Source organism: Trichoplusia ni, chromosome 17 (assembly GCF_003590095.1).
Source record: "Trichoplusia ni isolate ovarian cell line Hi5 chromosome 17, tn1, whole genome shotgun sequence".
NCBI classification, from domain to species: Eukaryota; Metazoa; Arthropoda; class Insecta; order Lepidoptera; family Noctuidae; genus Trichoplusia; species Trichoplusia ni.
The window spans coordinates 5,676,025-5,697,870 of NC_039494.1; the positions used below are offsets into that span (position 1 = coordinate 5,676,025).

The 21,846-nt window shown below is 35.0% G+C and overlaps 1 protein-coding gene across 2 annotated transcripts; it reads right to left on the bottom strand.

Moving 5' to 3' along the window:
- Positions 1 to 430: 430 nt before the first annotated feature.
- On the bottom strand, positions 431 to 6,979 carry LOC113502593 (peroxidase-like). 2 transcript variants are annotated; one of them, XM_026884212.1, is made up of 12 exons: positions 5,651 to 6,979; positions 5,199 to 5,338; positions 4,889 to 5,053; positions 4,367 to 4,554; positions 3,966 to 4,161; positions 3,449 to 3,637; positions 3,158 to 3,302; positions 2,635 to 2,791; positions 2,264 to 2,431; positions 1,486 to 1,684; positions 1,116 to 1,221; positions 431 to 777 (listed from the first exon to the last, which is right to left on the bottom strand). In XM_026884212.1, exons 1-12 carry the CDS (start codon positions 5,839 to 5,841, stop codon positions 699 to 701), a joined length of 1,923 nt encoding a protein of 640 aa, XP_026740013.1. In that variant the 5' UTR covers positions 5,842 to 6,979; the 3' UTR covers positions 431 to 698. The 2 variants fall into 2 exon arrangements, with proteins under 2 accessions (XP_026740013.1, XP_026740014.1); XM_026884213.1 differs by lacking the exons at positions 431 to 777; positions 1,116 to 1,221; positions 1,486 to 1,684 and adding an exon at positions 1,707 to 2,041 and having other exon boundaries at positions 2,231 to 2,431.
- Positions 6,980 to 21,846: the final 14,867 nt, after the last annotated feature.

The window sequence follows — 21,846 nt, forward strand, 5'->3', positions numbered from 1 at the left end:
TGCCAAGTCGAAACAAAAGAACGCGTTTAGTGAAAAATCGCCTTATTTATAACAAAACAATTAAAACACGTTGTTGGTTTTCAAACTGTAAGTAAATTTGTATAAAAAGTTGGACAAGATAAGCAAAGTGTAAGGCCTGATAATCGTAGAATTCTCACTTAAGTAAGTAAGGACAGAATTCGTAGAAGATATAAAGACTCGCGATATGTTTAAACGATTTCTTTAATTACCCCTGAATCTTCGTATTTTTTTATGTTAAGTCGTGTATACTAATGCATGCCAAATTACATAATAAAGTAGGTACCAAACGGACATTTAAAAACGTGTACTTATCTGACCCTAACGGTGAACGATTCAGAAACTGGGACAAAAAGATAAATAAAATGCAAATTAAATTTTTTGCCGTCTTACATGCGTAGTTTTTTTATGCAAAATTAGAAAGTACAGTAAAAACTTGTTTTATTATCGTCAAATAAAAAACAAAAAACACTCATTACAACCGTAGAAAAGATAGCTTTATAAAGGGTTTTCAAAAACTAGAATAGATCAGTTGCAAGAAAAGAATTAACAAATGCTGTAATAAGTCAAACTGTATCAAATCTACTCTGTAGAATGATTTTTACATAACCTAACACATAACAATAATTTTCAAGAAATAGTGGAGAAAAGTAATAATTAATGAAAGTATCGTGTTATCGTCAACTGCATTCCGAATCTTTCCAAGCAGACACATCCAGTGTTCCAATCTTTGATGAACTGCAACTTGTTATTCGATTTCTGTAAAAAAGTGATATCGATAAAATAATTGTCACTACTATAGCAAACTTTTTTCAAGCGTTGGTTATCATAAATTCAAGTTCCACACTATTCGTCTCATTGTACTCTCAACACTCATTTCAGTCCGGTTAATCCCGTAACTAGTTGGACATCCGAAATCTTTGCATGAGTAATGTCAAGGCGACCTCAATGACTATGCAGTTAGTTAATGATACCTATACTTTGAGGATATTTTTCCGCCTAATTTTAAATTAATAGTTTCGTATTGCTTACAATACTGTAGCTAGATGTAGCGTAGCTATTATAGTCAATATGTATTTTGAGCCTTATTTACTTACGCTTTAGATATGCTTTCGAAGGCAGAAGGTTGTATCTGCGTCACGGAATCGCCCACGTCACACAAAACGCCAGCTACCGTAACCTTACGTACTGATTTTAATTGTTCTGGAAACAAAAATTTGGTTTATAATAAAATTGTTACGCAATAATACTTAGACTTTCTTCTGACAAAAAAAATGTTTTATACACGTACGACAGTAGTTTTTTTTAGTTATCATAAGTAGTTTTTTTTAGGATCTACTAAGATAATTATTCAATTCAATGTGATCCCTTTCTGGTCCAGTCTGGCCAAACACTTTTTACTCTTCCCGTCCCACTCTTGCACAACATTCTGTTCAATATTTTATTTTAGCTAAAAAAACATCTTACCCAATGTAAAAGCATGCGGTCGATCTGCTCGTTCGTACCAATGTCTATCTGAGATGACGGACCGTAACATTTGTTCGGCACACAGACAGTACATGGTGTGAGGGACCATCCCCCCCGGGACAGGCTTCTCCGACCATAACCCACTCATCAGTTCCACGTCCCTCACATCGTGATACATTTGCATGAGACGGTGGATGCGCTGGAAGAAGAATTGAAAATAAATAAGCTAATGGAAATTCATTCCTTCTAATTAATTGAGAGAAAAGACGATGCTTGATGCGACTGCTATGATATAAAGTCAAGTTACTACTATAATACTTTTCTTTTTTCTTGGTTTTATGGCAGGTTGTTCGAGATCATCCAGGCAGAATACAATAGAATATTTTTAATATACTTAATTTATCACAGTGTAAGAGGACAATGGCGGTCTTATCAGTAATAGCGTTCCAGACAAGCTTAAAATAGGCATCTACCCTTTCAAATACATACATATCTAGGATAACAACTCATCATTTTATAGTCTAAAACTACTTAGATTCAAATAAATACAATAAATAAATTTAATTTGTATAAGTAAATTTTAATTTAATATAAATTCATGTAAGAAAAACCTTAGTACACCTATAATATAAATGCTGTGTGTACCTATAATAGGCATGCATACGAGACACTATGTTACTTAATTTCTAATTTGTTAAATATGTATGTTATGCTGTTGGTATACCTAATAAATAAATAAATAAATCACCAGATGTCAAACAATATCTGAAAGTATTACCTCCGTGCTTATAGCATCTTTCAGGTGCCAGAACGTGGTATATGAGCGACCGGTACAATGTTGTCTGTAGTTGACGTAAGGCTGCAGCCCGAAGTACCGACCCTTAGACAAGTCGCTCGTCGATACATCCGACGATACACTGATCCCGCCTAAAACTCTTTCGGACATCTAAAAAATAATTAAAACATAATCGCACTTAAATAAAATGAAGACTTACTCAAAATAGCTAGATAAACTCAATTTTTTTTTTGGGTTTCTGGTCGGAGGAGATCGTTTTCTAAAGTCATAACGACATTATGTTCTGAACCCCCCGTATGTACTTAAGTTGGAGATTGTCTGTAAGTGTAATGAAAAACCTTTATTGTTCTTACATCGAAATCAATGATATGGTCATATGCGCCGCTGAACTGCCTGAAGCTGCCTTGAGTAAACTTTTCCATGTTGTAATCGAGCGGTAGCCACCCAGTTCGCAGAGACACATTAATCATCGGTACAGTGTTCAAATAATATCCATCGCCGTCATACAACCTGTCCGAAAAAACAGAGTTCTAATATTTAAAAAAATGCAAAAATTACAACTGTTTTTCTTTCATAGCTCCTAAGATACCGCTCTGTGACGGACGAACGGACAGCCTGCAGAGTCTCAGTAATAGGGTTCCGGGTTTACCCGTTGGATAAGGGAACATTAATAAAAAGACGCAGCATGTATTCTACGGGTTCCCATAGCAGAGGTTTCAACTTATAGATGAATTCGATAAACGTAGGCGAAAACTCTGATTTGACGTTACAGGATTGTCTTCAGAAACCACACAGGTACTTTCCAAAACACAATGTTCTAAAATTTATGGCCTCATTGAACAGGCCTTCGAACATTATAATATAAAAAACACGTACTTGACGTCAGCCTCTTGTATAGTATGAAGCCACCTCAGAGAGTAAGGAAACTCGTCCGACATCTGCGGCAGAACATCTTCATCGTACCAGTCTCTGAACCCGTCATGATCAAGTATTATTCCATCTCTGATCATGTTCTCTCTACCTGCAATTAATTGAAACATCAGTCACTGTTGTTTATAAATACTATTAAACTGATTGTCTAAGAAAATACACCTTAGACCATACGTATATTTAATGCTCTTCTGAGAGCAAAATAAATCCCTCACAGTCTCGAGGAATTTGACTTACCCATAAGAATAGGCATTACTTCATAGTACAATATCTGCATCGATATAGCTATGTTGATGTCTCGAGCCGTGTAGTATAATCGATCATCATCCCAGCACGGATTTAGTGCGTGTAATTCATTAGCTATGAAATTGTGGTACCTATAAAATATGATCGCAAAGAAAACTGGACCGATGGCTGTATTAAAATCTGAAACAAAATCCGGGATCTATTATATTAAATGTATTATGTGTTAACCACCACACTGAAAAATCAATAAGAGAAAAACTATTCAATTTAAAACGAGTTTCGAATTCGCTTCGTCGAAGGAAACGCAAAAAAATGTAAGAAAGGGAATCGAAACATAGCTACAGTTGATAACAAGTTTAAAAATAAAATAGGCTTGATTAAATAATTTTATAACGACTAACTAAACCCCATTTACATAATTATCTATTAATAAATAGAATATATTTAAAGCCGTTTTTCATGTTTCCATGTTTCGAACATTTAAATAAAATTGTAAAAACACACTAACGAGCTCGATTGCATCGTGTCTCTCTCGGAGGTTCGTTTAGAAAGCAGTTTCCACTATCATTAGTAGAAGGAGGAAATAATTTCCCGTGATCTATTTCCATTTTGACCAAACCGTTCTTATAGACCCTCAGATCTTCGGAAGTTGTCATTGCGTTGTACACTTGAGAGAGGTCGAATACTGGGGTTGCGGTGGTCATCTGAAACGAAAGAGTCAACTTAATTAAACTTTTTTCCTTCTTTTTGAATTTCGGCTCCGTCCAAATTCCAGTTTATGAAAATGCTCAATTCAATACGTTTCGGAGTATTATTTCTTTTCTTTTTCCCGGGGACTTAAGCATCAAAAAATCTCATAACTATAGTATCGTTATTTTTTTATGTTGTACAATAAAACTTGGTACGTACTCTGACAAACGTAGTTCCATTCTCAAGACAGCCGTGTGTCTGGAAGCTCTCCGGCCTGGTGAGGTTCATACATCTTATTCCTGAGTACCGGTGCACGGGGTCGTCTTTCGGGATCTTGTTTGGTGTACACATGTAGTCAAACTTCCCCTTTTCCTCACAACAGTACAGTATGTACTGCATATAGTTAACTGGAAGTAAGGGATGGTTCAATTCTCAGTCTTTTCATTTTTAAATCGATTTGTAAACAAAATCTTACTAATGGTTCGTAAAACTTGAATGGTCGCCGTGAGTAAGGAATAGGAATGTTGGCTTGAATATTTTTAATGGCAGTAAGAACTTAACTTTAATGTTAAAGCCGACTTTTTATGCCATACAATCATTGATGGCGATGTCAAGACTGAGAACAAAATGCCTGTCTTCTCACTTTCTTCAAAGCACGCCTTAATGCAATGTAAAAGAAAAAAGGCATTTCTCTATGTGGTGTGTATATCCAAAAAAGAAATACGTAAACATTGTACTCACAAACATCATGAAGTGAATTAATATCAGCAGATGCGAATAGCGTGTAGTATGAAACGAGTTGGGTGGTCGTCAAATCAGAAGCTTTGCCTTCAGACAGGAGCTCGCAACGAACTCTCCTGGCGAGTGGAAAGGGCTTGCCATCAACTGTATCCACGGGATTGTAATCTACAAACACAATTAGTTTCATAAGAATTTCATTATAAGGAAACTAGCTCAGTAACATTTTAAAAGTATGAACATCAAGTGATGACTCAAAAGACAATTACGCATCAAAAGCAACAACATCTAAGCATGTTACGAAGATACTTACTTGGACCTAATATTGGTGGTAGAATTCTGGTTGTTGGAGTCCTCTGCGTACCAACACTAGGATATTTGAGGTTGTTGCAGGATCCATCCAAACGCTTCCACTCATTTTTATCACAGGGTTTTATATTAACTGTACATATCCTTAAAAGCCAAAAAAAGGTACGATAAAAGTAAGTGGCAATGATAGTCCACACATTTCGTAGGATTTTTGGGTTACATTTAAATGAACAACAGTGAAGGGTTTTATGTATAAAACTATTAAAATGACGAATAAATGCAACATGCAGTTTCAAAACAAAAGACTTACGACATTCAAATTAACTGTGGACTGAAGTCCGCAATTAATTTTCATTTCCACCGAAATTATGTCTTTTAAATAAAATAAAAAAATCCCTATCGATTTTTCAGGAGTGCCTAATATCTGATTTTACTACGATTAGGAATAAGACTTACTCCAGATTGTTTCGTTCCCGATAGTAATTCAACTGAGCCTCGGTAGCAGGTTCTCCAGTTATACTGTCATAAACTACAGCATGCACTCCACATAACAACCAACAAAAATTAAACAAATAAATAAACTTTAACATTATAACCGCCTTCCTATCTTGCTGAGGCAAGACATACGAAAGGAACGCGCTGAACATTCTTTTTTATAACAATTCATCCTGTTTCTGATTGATTAAAAACGAGTTTATGCAAATGATACAAACTCATTAATTGGCATTATTTATAAACGTCTGGTATGATAATAACAAAGTATAGAATATTAAACGTCCTGATAACAATAATACCTGCGAAACTAACTTGTAAATGATAACATACATTTATTATCTGGTCACGACTGTTGAAATTCATATATATTCGTGACACATAATGTTATTACTGAACATTTTATTAACTTTTCTCCGCTTATCGTGGCAAAAAGTAGTCAACCTCGTATTGGAGTTTCATCAACACGTTTTCCAAATATAATCCCATATTAAGGCCGTCATAATCTTCCTCAAAATCTGCAGTATTTGTATATAAAGGATCAAAACAAAAATGAGTGGGAAAAAGGCTTACTACCAGCAGGGGATACAATCGACTTAAGAATTACTATTTATTAACCAAATCTTATGATATGACGTTCTCCAAAAAAAAAACAGTACCTAGTAAACATTTAACCCTCAATTTATAAATTATCGCTATGGAACACGAAAACAATAAAGTTGGTAGCGAAATAGCGAACGGTTGACAAAACACCGCATCTATTTAGCATATGAATTAAATACAGTGAAATATGGTTTAAATTAATATGGATATATGCCGGCGGAGAGTGGTGATGGTGCTGTTCGCTTTGTACCTTCATGTTGAACATATTCTTTCTTTTAAATTTTACTGGATAAATAGGAATCTAATATCTTGTTATTCAAATTCAACGTGATTAATGTTGAAACGACAACAGGACGTATTATTCAATACTAGTTCTTGTTCGCGGCTTCATCAACCTGGATGTCGATTACGATTAGACGACGACCAATACCGTTTTTGACGACAAGTCGAGTACCTATGTCTAAATCGAAAGTGTCAGTATCGTGCAGTGGTATACCTCCATAATATATCTAGTTTCATAGAAATAGCTTCAACCCTTTGAGCGAGAAGATGTAAGAGATCTGTCTCTAAAAACATAAAAATGGTACAATAAAGTCGATTTGACGACTTTTCATAAGCAAAAATATAGGTATATCTCTACTCTCTAGCGACATCAATATTATTTCGTTAGTTATATTTTCAGCTACTAATTAAAACAGGAACAAACCTCATGGTACAAAGTGAAGCCCATTAGAAAGTAAGTCGAAAGTAATAAGCTGCCTCTCGCGACAATATTCACTGAATATATTATATTTTGTCTTGCTGTTCTCGTGGCATGCTCGGGTGACTACCAACTCTTAGATCATGTGTCTTAAATACATTCATGAATAGGTATGTGTAGGTCTTGCCGTATGGTTAAGTATCTTCGTAAAGAGTTTTCATGCTTATTATAGTTTACTTCGAGAGACACTGATGAGATTATCAGTTTTTTTTATGGTTAGTTAAGATATAAATAAGTATGGAAAAATTATTTGCTCCACTTATTCTGTTATTCCAAAAGAAATGTTCAGTGCGATAACGAGCGATTAAATAATTAAAAATATGTTATTGATCTAAACATAAGGATTCATGTAAAAGGTGTACTCTTGATCTTATTCTAAATTTAAAAACAAAGTATTTTTTAAATCAGACAATCTTCTTAATAGTCGCCAGCAGGGATGGGCTACAAATTCGTTCTTCACCTATAAAATTGAATCGAGCGTGATCCATTAAGGTTCGATTTGATCGTAAATCGGATATCACATTAGCTTGATGTATTAAGTTATGTGGATACTTATATGGTGTTAAGGCGACTGTTCATATTGCAGTCATTTCTATTTTACTAGGAATTAGTGAAATAGTGTAATTTTGTGATAAAATATTTAGGTTTGTAATCATACTTTGAGTCATGGTTTGTTTTTGAGCTCAATTTTTTATTAAAGTTACAAGTGATTAAATAAAAATCAAGATAAACACTTTTTCTAGTAGCTTCGATGCGTAATAATAGGCAATTGGAGACTTACAACGTTCTTGTTTACATTAATTACAGGAAGACATTAACAACACTCAAACTTGATGATTTAAATAAACATTGTAGAAATTCAGAACCATTTAAACAAACGATTGTAAGTATCACTTCCATCCCTTTGCCAAAGAACAAAATACGCTCATCTTTTTGCTCCCCTAAAAACGAACTGAGCCTTAAATAAAAATATGATTACTAGTTGTCAAACGTTCGCGATGTCTCCGAAGCCTGATTTATAGATTAGTGAGAATGTGCTCAAGTTGATTGTGTCTGTGATAGAGCACTCGGCAGCGCTAATATATGGCCTCAGGAAATAATTGCCAAACGTTTTAGACATTTTTCTTACTAAACTTTGGTGCTAGTTACTCATAAAACATGGGCAGGAAGGAATGAAATATGAAATAGTTTTTATTTGTTTTTGTTAGGGTATTTAGCGATAAGACCGCCTATCGTGGCACCGTGTAACTATTTATTTGTACCCAATCCTGTATTTATGTGGTGTGCAATAAAAAATATCATGTCTATCTATTAATTATTTATTGAATTCTTTTGTCTTATGCATACAATTATGTTTATTCACTACATTGTCAATCTATTGCATTGATAGCCTCATTACCTCGAGGTTACATCAATTAAAAGTATTTTGTTCAAATTATAACTAACTTTTAGAATTACGATGCACTAGCTCTATATTCTGATAACTAACTAGACAAGTCTCGAATGTCACAACTTTATAAAATTATTCCAAGACACAATTTGACGTAAACAGCGACTGATTCAAGAATAACAAAGGAATGGAACACACGGCACTAATACTTCTGTGAACACACATTATAGTGCTGGAGACACATAAAACCACCGCACCGTCACGATAGCGGTGTAAAATATTGACAGCCTCCATGCAAATATTGCGTGTATAACATAAAACGATATGAAACGAATATCGGAGTGTTTTTGTTCAGCAGTAGTTTGGATGTGCTCGACAGAGGCGAAGAGGGAGAGTTCTTGGTTTAAAATGATTTCTTTTGTATTAACCTAAATTTAAAGTCAATTTTGTATTGAAGTTGGAATACAAAAAATAGTAGTGTACTTTTTATAAATAAAAAATAACTTTATTCTGCCATTAAATACTTACACAGTAAGTGATTTTGAATACGTCTCGTACCTTATTTTTGTCAGTGAATAAAACATAATGCTTAAAGTGACAAAATAACAAATTAAAAAAAACAAGTTCAAATTAAACACAAAATCTGATACAGGCTGTAAAATAAACAAAAGCCTATCCATTACTCTTATACAAAAATGTGCATTGCATTGGTGAAAGCTTTTTTCAGAATTCAGGCGACAGTTGGCGGAAACACACGAACGTTATGTGTATGATGGTTTGTGGGTGATGAGTGCTATCTCTGTCTTTCATAAACTGCGAGAGTAGGATAGCGAAAATTTTAAAGCGCAAATTGAGAGCGGCATCGTTTTCGGTGGCCGTACAGGAAACAATACTCGATTTGGTGAATTAATGACTGAGCAGGGGTGTGTAGGTTGGTGGTGTCATTTATTTATGATACTTTCAAGGAAGTAATAGACTTTCTTAAATGAAGAGCAACTCAAAGCGCGTACTGATTCTAGTTTTCATACATCGACAATTATTATTTTAAATGCATCTTTGGTTGGCATTGAAAACTAACTTACATATGCTACATCTATAGTGCAGGTACGTAAAGTTTCTGGGTAACGTATGCCGGCTTTAAAACAATTGTAGATTCGAAGATCATAAAGTAAATATTTAGCCTATTCCCTATTATACAAATATAAATCTTACCTGTATGTTGCGTACCCCTGCCGCGCAATATTTCAGTGGAACAATGGCGGTTGTTCCAGGGTGAACGATACTGGGCTCTTTCTGATCAGCCTGCGGATGTTCCGTGTACGATCGGAAGATACGACCAGTACCGACTGAGGGTCAGTTCGATTACTGACTTAATTGACTAGCCAAGAAGGACTTCTATTAAAGATTAAGTTAAGTGGAACTGTTTTCTATCTTCAGAACTTCTCTTTAAATTGAAGTTGCATACTCCTCATTCCATTTTATTTTATAATAGACATACACAACGCCTTTTTTTGACAATATATTTTTATTTCCCTTTGCGTTTTTTATTTGTTGTGTTATCATGTTAAATTAATTTAACTATAATTAAGTGTTGATCATTGTACTGCGACAAAAACCATTTAAACAGTGTAATCCCATTTATTGTTGTTTATTTGATGACGAGATAAGTTCTTCTACACGTATACATATTAAATATTGGTCTATGACAAGAAACACAGTTGTATAATCAAGCCATTAACAATTACAATCACTAATACAACTATAGATCAATTTCGTCACATATTTATTCTAGTAATTGTAAACAGCAACATCTGGAAAAAACACGTTTTGTCATAATTTTGAAGGGTAAGTAGTTGAACCGGTAGAAAATATTGCTTTTCAACGATATTTCGAATCATATCAACACTTCTTTCTTTCTTCAGGCTGGTTCTATTTAATGTATGTTTCAAAAACAGTTAAAAAAATGATTAAACAAAACAAACAAGATGCAAAAGAGTGAAGCTACATTCGCGATTACCGTCGCCCGTTCCGGCGCGCGTCCGGCACGATCGGAATTAGAATGGAGCGCAGAGCCGTTCCGATCATTACGCGTTCCGGTTCACCGTGCCCCGGACACACCGCCTAATTGTGATACCTTTTGTTTAGACCCAATACATTATGAGCATTAGATTACGATTGTATTCCACACTCAATTGTTTTTGGCATTGTTCTATTTATTGGTTTGTATTCTAATGTAAATCTGGACAATAATTTTGGTGAATTGTCGTACAAAATTGTGTTAATACTTTTATGTGTAATTTTCGCCGTAAGCTTGTTAAAAATCTTTGTTATCTAGGCGTGAAACTGTTATAATTTCAAATATACTATTTTCTATGCATCGATGAGAGAATTTTTTAGGGAATTCAAACAACATGCGTTTTCCAAATGTATACTTCTTACATAACATTAAAGACACATACACAAAGATATCCAGACATCGAATGAGCATTCGTGCTCGGCTTGCTTACGCTATACTACTCGGCTATCCGTACAGTCGAATTATTGAAAATGTGGAAAGGAGACGCCCTTAGCAACATCTTTAACCTCAACGACAATTAAGGCCCTGTCACAATAACAACAATATTACTTTAAAACTATCTTGTATAGATTAACTATCGCATTAATGCTTGAGTCAGTTTCAGTATCTTCTGACCGATCGCTACACCAATATCTGCATAGTTTTAAACAAAGAAGCTTATTTAATTAACGTAACGAAAGTTAATCATTCCGAACTCAATGTAAACTTTCCAAACAGAATCGCATTACCCACAAATCACGGGAACTCGTAACTAGATAAAAACATCATTGGGAACAAAACCCGGAACTTTTGCCGCGCTAATAACTGCTGAGAGAGTTAATGACTTATGCCGGTGGAGTGTGAACACACTTTCAATGTTTTTGAATGTCGCTACCCCTTTAATTTTGGGCTAGTTGATGAAGTTGAAAAGTATGGCTTGTTTTTGTTAGCAAAACTTGCGGGTCAAATGTTTGATATGATTAAAACAACAAACCTACTCAAGTATGCCGTCAATTCCTAAAAATGTTATAAGATTATAAGGTATAAGTATTATTCTTGTGGGAATATAGTACCCTCCATGTCTTGTCAAGAACATCCAAACATAAAAAATATTATTTGTAATTGAATACCCAAAATCAAAACGCAACAACACCGCCAAACCATTTAAATGAAACTGGATAGATCCGGAGATCATTTGGCCCTTACCAAGTAACATAAACATTACCGAAATATCGAAATAAAACAACAAATCGGCAAAGGAAACAAATGAAAACATTATGTACTTAAATCCCGTGGAACTATCGCGGTAGGCGGCACTCCGGCCATTATCTTATCGAACGCGCAACGAATCAGTGAGCACGCGAGTTACGGCCGACGCCGAACGAGGCCGAACTTTGCCGAGAAACGTTTCAAAATTCGAATTCTAAAAACTGTTGTTAAGGGGTATTGTATTGTTTTAATTTATTAATACATTTTATTTAAAAATGTCCCCATGTGATTTTAATAAAATGGTTTATTAAATCTCTTGATAAGTAGGTTAAGAGCAACATACAAAATTACTGATAATACTGACCAATAACCATGTGTACTTCCCAGTAACTTTATGTGATTTGAAACTTTATTGAAATTCATATTAATTTTCTACACGTAGGTACTTTGCTTTTAAAATTCCGCTACAAATTCAAAATCCATAGAAAATTATTTTCATATCATCCATACCTCCTAATACTGGAAACATAGTAAACTACTTTGAAATTGCAGGTTTTCATTACCAACCAAGTGGTAGACACCAAAAAGTATTCTTCAAATCCGTTGTTGAGGAATACTTTACCATTGCAGTAAGTCTACATTGAGAAGCTGCCCCTTAACCCAGCTCACCTGCTAATCGACACGCAACAGTGTCCTACAGTCGCGCACGTCGGGTGTGTCGGCGCGTTAAACCAGATATCGTAATGACTCAGACAAATGGCACGGAACGATGCGAGCCTTTTATTTTAATGTCATCCTGATGAGATTTGTTTTCGAATTGCTTGTGTGTTTAAAACTAGGTACTGAGGTAGCCGGCTCAGAGTCGTGTTGTTCTAGTGAAGGTTAGTGGAGATCACTGAAAATATAGGGAAATGCTGTCATGCTTTTTGAGCTGTCATGATTCTTTAGCATATCTTTGACCTGTCAATCTGATAGAACCTTATGATAGAACAAAACATATCATTAATTCAACAATTACATGTAGTCTATTTAAGCTAGATATCTAATAAGACTCTAAATAGAGCCTAAAGTGTATATCACAGCCAGACAGTTTCGTTAAATTATATGAACTAAGTTCATCTAAACTTTTCGTTAGTTTACAAATTGTTTACTCTAAATCGCTACAAGTCACGTATACTCACGATTAACACATATTCTGTGTCCGCGCTGAAAAAAATCGCGGAAATCTGATTTTATATTGAAAACAATTTATAATTATTTAATAAAATAACAAATAATTCTACCAGTTTTTTGTTAAACCTGTACTGTTGTTTGTTAAACCTGGATTTAAATCAGCAGTATTTAATAAAAACTAAAATTATTTCCATTTGTTCAATCGATTACAGAATATTTTTGCAAAAAACTTTAAATCAGTAGCGTACTGCCAATCTCATTGACAATTTGACAGTCTATCAAAAAGGTCGACTTAACCCAGACAGAGTATGAGGGTATTACATACTGCAAAAAACGTTAAATTAGCCACAAATATGAGCGCAGTAGCAACAGGGTTGAACGGTGTCTGTTTAATATTTATGAGTTTCGCAAAACGCATCAGCGTGCGGTTTGTTTAATAGCGTTGTTTTTAAACGACTATTTGACGGGGAGAGAAACCCTTTAGGCTATAACTGGGGAGCGGTAGGGTTGGCACTTCATGTGGGTTGCACTCTGCAGTAAGCAAACATATTTTTTTTACCAAGGGTGTTTTAAACTATGATACACCTAAGGAGTCGACCATACGAAACGAAGAATGAGAAGAAGCCCTGTAGCAATAATACCGTCTAGTATTAATTTACTGAAAAGTAATAGAAGGCAGGTGAATATAGATCAAAGTTCAAATCGCAGTCAATGTCATTTTGATCTGGGATTTATTTTAGATTTTCTTTACCTGGCACAAAAACCTGCAGCGTCGTGAGTCTTATTCGAACTTTACCGATGTTTTATTTAATGACCTAATAATTAATACGGTAACAAGCAAGTAACTTGTGCCAATGTCACGTACAACACGAAATTAAACAACAAAGAAAATCTTAACTAGAATTTAAATGATCAATACTTGATAAATATTTCATAACAACTCGGTCCATACAGTACTAAGATTTTTCTTTAATGAAAAGTCTCGTATCTGCCAACCCTAGAGCTGGTGGTTGCGGCCGCTAAACGGTAGCGTACCCGCTGAAACCGCGTTACACTGTCATCTTCCAACACAATCTTCGCTAACCGATTTATATGGGAATTGATAATAACAATAGCTCACATTTTTACAAGCGATTTTTTGGACACAAAATAATATAAATTCCGAAAATGTATTTAGAGGTAGAGTCCTATCAGCATGATATTTTTCTCAATCATCATAGCTTTTTAGTTTTGCTTACAAGGGTTATCCAGTCAATTTGCGTAAAAATCATCGAAGTAAAAATAGATTTTATATTTTAACGGACTTAAAAGAAACAATTCTTACGATTTGTTTATTTATTTCCAAAAACATGTTTCAAAAACGCGTTATCCTTATTTTATATCGTGAGCACTTCCATTATCCAGTATAACACGTTAAATAACATCACAACAGTTGTCTAAGTTAAAACGGATCTGGTATTTGCATATTCCAATCTCGTAGAGCCCGCGGCTACGCGCTACGTAGACCTCAGCTACGCGCTACGAAGAGACCCGCAAAAATCGTTTAGCAGAAGTTTAGTATCACTAGATATTCTTCAAAACATACATTGTGAGTATTTTATATAAATTATTTTATTTGGTGTTCAAAAAAACAAATCACTAAAATCCTTAACGTTCTAACAAACAATAATATCATTTAGAACATCTGCTCATTCATCCATATATTACGTTTTAAACAAGGATATGCGGATATCCGTGACACATACAAATCAAAGCCAACGTAATGTTTTACATAGCGTGCACAAAATAAAACGCCTATAACGTTAACGTCAGCCCGCCCGCCGCTTGGGCGCCGCCCTAACTTTCCGTTTCAAGCCATTAACGGAAGGGTTTGCCAATTAAACAGTTTTACATGGCTTTAGCTCGATTTTATTGTGGTTGAAATTTGCATGAAAATAAGCTGAAATGGGAAGAGATTTTGTTTTGTTCTCGCACGATTAACGGACCTTACTTTGAATATTAAAATTATGTTTATTAGTATTTACGTATGTTGCATGGTAGAGTCTGTTTTGGATGTAAGCTATCATACAAAATATATAGCTGGATTTGATCCTCAGAATTTAAATTCAATTACCAGTTAAAAGAAAATGCATTTTTGCATTCTTCTGCCATAATTTTTTCAAGGTTGCTCTGATAATAAAATATTTCTTTATTTATAGACCTATAACATTAAGTCAACTTTTAAAACTGCGTTATAACAGCAAGACCGTGCAAAACGCACTTTTGCACGTAAGCACGTATTGCATACCAGCCGAATTCCGTATATTAGCATGCATACATGTGTTTGAATAAGATGAGTTAACAATATTCACTTGCAATCACTTAACCAATAAGTTGTGCAACAATAAATCAAATCCAATCAAACCGTGTGTGCTAGTGTCACTAGCTAAACGTCTTTACTGGCTCAGGGGCTCGGGGTGTTCAGGGGTAACACTGAATCATATTTAGTTGTGTAATCAAATGCGGAACGCACCCTTAGTTGTAGACGCACTAGGAAGCTAAAATGTGAGCGTTAAGATCAATACTATTGTAGAATTAATGTGAAAAGTAAGTAATTTAACGATGAATTTAGTCAACAGTGTTATGATTAATGTTCAGTGCTCTTTTTTACTTGAAACATTATGTACAACTAGTTCAGTCACTAAAATTGGTCGTGTGTGGATCAGTAATAAGTGGACGACACAAAATGCCAGAGGATAACTGTTCAAGCTTTTAATGATTTTGTGACTTTTTTAAAATAATATAACCTTTGTGATCTTAATATTATTTTTAAATGCTGTTATATTTACAACATGTAAATGTACAAAATTCACTTTCAAATGATTGAATTTGAATCAAAACTCTAACCCGTTTCCTTGGCGCGTTCGAACCGCAGCGGCTTCCAGCCTAGTGCGTCCAGCCATTAGTGAATGACATTACTAGCGAATCAATCATACGCGGCCAATTCATTACCTCCACTCGGTGCAGATTGCCCGAGAGCTGCTAATATGTACCACTGACCATTACTATTCGCCGTTTAACTTTTACATATGAACTGGGGTTATGTACGCATTTTACATAATACATTTTGGTATAGTAAATTTAAAAGAGTTGAGGAGATGATCGAAAAAGCGATCGATTGCATGCATGAATAGCCGTTTTAGTTATCTAAGAGTTTGATACGGAAACAAGCGGAAATAAAATGTTATTTCAAAAAACAAGTAGTGCCTTCTTCATTGTTCACCGTCATTGTATTTCATTGACCAATTAAAATATATGATAAGTTACAAAATTAAATAAAATTACTATGGGGACTTACTAACTCACATCAAACCAAGATTCTCTTAATTTAGCTCTACAATATGAAGGAGTATTAATTATAATTATTGCCAATAGTTTTTCATCTGCTCTGCAAGCCTAGTTTCTTTTACCAAACACCAATTCATAAATATTGACACTACACTGACGCTACCAATATTTCGGTCGCGAGATCGATCATGCTGGACCTGACAGGCTGTTCATATTGAGACGACAACTTTGTCTGCCACCACATATGTGAAGACTCTGACGTCACAATGCAATCTAGTAAATGGTTACATTGAGCTACTAAGAGTGTTTTCAATAGAAATACCATTGTGAACTCTTTGTGTGATCAGATCATATTTCTCTCTCTCCAAGACATATATTATTTAGATGAAGGATGAATAGGACGTAGGCGTTTCTGAAGAATGAAAAAGAAAAACAATTTTGTTTAAAAATAAATGATGGTTTAATGTAAAGATCGTCTAAGACTGACCTGGGTTCAGGTTATCTCTACATCTCATCCTGTCCTTTATACCAGCGCAGATATGTTACCAACAACGGTGAAGCTAAATTAAATAAATTGGATTGAAGTATTAGATCAATTACATCTGCACGTGTTTACATAGACCTTTATCCTTGTAGACCATTGTCTTTACTTCTAATTTATAACATTTGACTGCCGATTGGTTATATACTGTTATGTTAAGCATATAATTTGATAAATATATATGAACAAAGCAGATGAACATCTGGTGTCAACACGTAATATTTTTTTAGCTTTGACAATATTGTCTTATTGATACCACATCCAATCCAGCCCACTCTACCCGTCAAACCATCAGACAGGTCCACTGCGTCCCGTTGTCCAATTTAATGATATTTGTCGGGTCGCCGGCCATTTTTAATATTTCTTCACATGTCCTGACGCATACGTACTGTGGAACGGTTGCCAAAAGTTATATCTGCTTTTATGACAGCATTTTCAAGCTGGACTATTTTCATGATCATATTTTCTTTTGTCGTTTTGAATCACACCAAAAACTAGACTTTTTTATTATTTAACTACTTATATAATAGGAACACAGTGTTTTTATTTTGATTATTCTTAATGGCCAGGTCAAGTAACAGTAGCTTGTATCTCAAAATTCACAGAAGGAAATCAACATTTTCTTCAATACGCCTCCTAAATCATGTCGTAACACTAAAACAATACGTTGACTACAATACAGGGCCATTTAATCACGAAGTAGCTTATTGTAACGTTATTACGACGCCCTCTGCCCTCCGTGCTGCAGTAAATTTCAATCAAAATGATGGTTACTGCCGGACGGACTGGCGGACTGATTCTGTTGTGTGGATGCTGAAACTGTGACGTAGGAGCTATATACTGCTATCTAAACTATGTAGATTTCGTAATTCATATTTTTATTAACAATTCTAAAGTCATAAGTTCACACAAACACTAGGTAGGTAAGTGGAAAAGGCTGCATAGAGGTTAATTGTTTAATAAAAAATGGACTCATATTGTCAAGTGTATAAAATATTAAGTTATATTCATGTTCGTTTACTTTTTACGGGAATTAAGGGAAATTATGTGGTTTACATACTAGTGCTGCAAACCTAGCTGCAAGGACTTTGAACAACTTTATAAACTCTAAACTTGGTTATGTTGTCAGAATAACAATATTTATAAATGATACCTAAATACAATATCATCATAACAGAATCTGCCGTCCGGGCGCCGACGGGTGCATGAAATATGCGAGCCGTGTCGGCCGGCGTGTACACGACACGACACTTTAAAATATTAACATCGCACACAATAAACGAATAAATGGATTATCTGTTTAGACCAGTTTCATACAAAATGTACAAGCTTTGATTTAGAGGTCATTGTATGAATTGTAATTTACGAATTGATATTTATTAGTGATATGTTTTATATCACCTCCGGTGACTATAATATGAACTGTTTTGTGAAAAATGGAGGGTTTCGTATGTTTTAAATGAAGTTCTAATATTATGTATTAAAATATCTAAATAATTTGAATGCATACTGTCCGTATTGTGTGAATCTCATAAATAGATTTATTTTTATTTTGAAAATACTTTGAAGCATCCACGAAGAAATACTGAAATTCATTCTGTACTACATCTTCATACTCAAACAGCTTTTCAGGGAAATATTCTTAGGCAATAATATGTCAAAAGCACACCTATCCTATGCAATAGTCTAGCAGATACTACTTACTTTGTCCGGATAAATCAAGTACCTTATCTAACATGCAACTAACACATTTATTTTAGGTGAAGTATCTTTCCAACAAAATCGGCGAATAAACAAAAATAAGAGCAGATTTGTCGGCCAGCAATAATGGGGAACAGTTTGTCGCTAGCGTCAACTAAAACATGGGCAATAACTTTAAGAGTTTTCGCTATAAAATACGCGGCAGGCGACAATACGTATGAACTCAGATGTACGTTCTTATAGAGCTGACAATTCATTTCTGTGATACAAATTTTGGTCGAGTTAAAGTGAAGTTGGTTTCGAAAATTTCGTTGTTAAAGAACATGTAACATTGTAACCCTAATGAATTAACTTCCACAGACACATAACTGACACATAATATGACGTGTTTAATTGTAACTACGCGTACAGTTGTTGTCACATTCAAGGCATCATTAAACTTTTGCTTATTTATTATATATTAAACGACTTCCGCAGCAAAGAATTTTTCCTTGTATCACGGCAGGATGCACGTCACATGCTCCAAGACATCCAGACTCAGAACAAGCATTTGTGTTATCCACGAAAGCTTGTCCTACCCGAGCATTGACATAAAGCGCACAGACGACTTGGCGTGATGACCTCAACCACTCGACTATCCGTGTTTGATGATGAAAATGATTTCTAAAATGGTATGATAAAAATATTAAGGTTTTTAACAGGTACGTTTGTCGCACCCGGTTTAAGCATTAGTATTAGAAACAGATTTTCGTACATCGTTGGTATCTTTGGCAACAATATGCGAGAACAATTCTACGTAAAAGCCTCTCCGTATGCTCGCATATGTACATAAGAATGCCGGTCCGAGGCATAACGACGCGTTTCTTATGGTTAAGTAATTGAATGGAGATGTGAATATAAAGTATTCAGAGGATTTGTCGTAGCGGTGAAGAAATAAAGGATGTAGGAAGATTTAGCCCTACGATGAACCAATAACAGCTGCCTGTAGGTTGATACAGTAAGGAAACTATTTAGACCTGCAAGACAAATTTTACAGAGCTGACTGTTAACCTTTGACTGTCCAAGAACGATTTGCGAAGAATACGCTGAAAGCGGTTAAAATGGTGGTCTACGTGTAAATTGATTATTCAAATCAATAATCTTGATCTGTCTCGGTGCACTGTCTTGTAATAAATTCGTCATTTAGCTACCTCAATTAGCTTTGGTCGGGGTGCAAATAGATTTTAAATATCATAAGCGTAGTTTTTTTTTCACCCTTTAAGAAATGATTACACCTCAGGCTAAGCAGCTATAACTACGGATATATTATGTCATTCAAATAATATTTGACAACCAACTTCTCATATTACGCAAGCATATCAATACTTCATATACCTATCAAAGTTCTATATACAAAAGCTCTCAATAAACAAGTGTACCTGTGTCATCCATAAAGCACGTGCCGATCCGAGTTCCGTTCCGCCCCCGCATCCGGCGTGCGGGCCGGCGCGGGCCGGAGCGGGCCGGGGCTTGCCGGAGCGCCGCGCGCCCCGTATGTAAATGTAACGACTAGTAGATACCGACTTGTTTATGTGATTCAATGCCAACTTCGTTTCAACGGCTACGAATTGTTTATTACTTACTATATGTACGTTTTAATTTTTATGTGAAAAGTTTCTTCTTGAGTTTTCTTGGTTTCATGATTTGTATAGTGGTTGATCTTCGTGGTGAGATTTAAAAAAGTACTTAATGCTGTCAGCTACAATGCTAGTTGCAAAATTAAGAAGAGTTTCAAAATAGGCAAGTAAACATGTAGGATCACTAGCGACGAAATATCCATCATAATATTTTGCGCTAGCTTTATACCTACATACATATCTTATCAAAGATATTCGCTAGATCGAGTAGGTACAGGAAAATACCTGCATTGCACTCAAGTACTTCACCTATACAATACATTTCCTGTTCTACGCAGGTTTTCCAACAGAACAGGGATCTGAAATATGTTATTATCATATTCAAGTCGCAAAGAATGAAGTCCGTAGTGCAGTTTTACGCCCCGAACCCGCCTTCCTATTACCTTACTGCCCGGGGCTCTGCGATAACTAGGAAACAAAACGTGGATATTGAAGAAACTAAAATCGACAACATTTTAAACAAGTATAAGGTATATTAATATTTGATTTCGCTTTTCATTCACAGAATAACGTAAACGAAGGTTCCCGTGCATGATTAAAAACGTGTACGGTGACACAGGTCCAAAGTGTATGGTTAAAATCTTAAGATCAATATTATATAGATGTTTTTTTTCAATGACACAACTCTATTAAATGAAGGCTTGATAATTGATAGAAAAAAGATTATTTATGTTTATCAATAATGTTCACTTTCATGGTTCTCAATGCCCTAATCAGTATATTGCTGTCGCCATCACCACAAATGGCATTAAGGAGAAAGACTGAGTATTATATTAAACCTTTCACCTTAGAACGAATCTAGTTCTTCGGGTTCCTTGTAACCCCGGTGAAAACGATAAAAAATAGGAAGAGGTCCAGCGTAAAATATGTAAGATACATATTGGTTGCGGAGGAGAGGCCATATTGAGGGAGCGGTCTATTGATGGGCTTGCTCTCCATAGCCAGGTACCATTAGATACATACAGAAACGTATTATTAAAATGGAGGATGAAAAAAGTAATAACGCAATATGATGTCATGATATATACTAACTTATCTAGTACTTTGTGCAGGAAACTAAATATTACCAAGCTGATGTTAAACAATGATGGAAAAATGAATATTTTAGATGTCCTACGTGGAAGTTTCTTTTGCCAAAAATATTTTGTCCTTCTTTATTTAAAGTTCGTCTGAATCTAAAAACTTCATTTTACATATAAAAAAATACTTTTCTATTTCACATTTTGTTCAGTTACCAAGTTCTACCCTATTATCAATCTCAGATTTGAAACAAGTATAAAAGAATAGCCCAGTAAAGATGAGGCAATAGAGCAACAATGTGCTCCCCGGCGGGTCAGGGCAGAGGGGTCAGTGCGGATTCAATTTATGCACAATCTTACCTTCCCTACGGTGGCGAAATGTTTTTGTTGGAACCAAATATAATTGTCTTAAGGGATACACACTTTGGACGATTCTTCATACATCAGTTTTGTATTTGAGTTTCTTATGTTCAAATGGATCGGGATAAAAGCTTCTTAAACAAATATTTGAGTTATAATCGAAATTTTCAAGTGTTTAAGGTACCAATAATCTTAAACAAACCAACCATGGTAATTGAAGAACAGAAAGACAGCCAGTACAACCAAATGTGAATATGGGGTTTTTATTTTATTTTTGTAAACTTCATACTTTCAGATCATATACTAAGAAAAGAGGCAAACAATCATAACGAACCTGTAACTAAC

What these genes read in the sequence shown, in the direction of transcription:
- LOC113502593 (XM_026884212.1), bottom strand. Translation starts at nt 5,841, where the DNA reads ATGTTCAGCGCGTTCCTTTCGTATGTCTTGCCTCAGCAAGATAGGAAG. An exon ending in TAATTCACTTCATGATGTTT is followed by an intron (nt 4,555 to 4,888) that starts GTGAGTACAATG and finishes CCTTACTTCCAG; the next exon opens with TTAACTATATGCAGTACATA. An exon ending in AGTAATGCCTATTCTTATGG is followed by an intron (nt 3,303 to 3,448) that starts GTAAGTCAAATT and finishes AATTAATTGCAG; the next exon opens with GTAGAGAGAACATGATCAGA.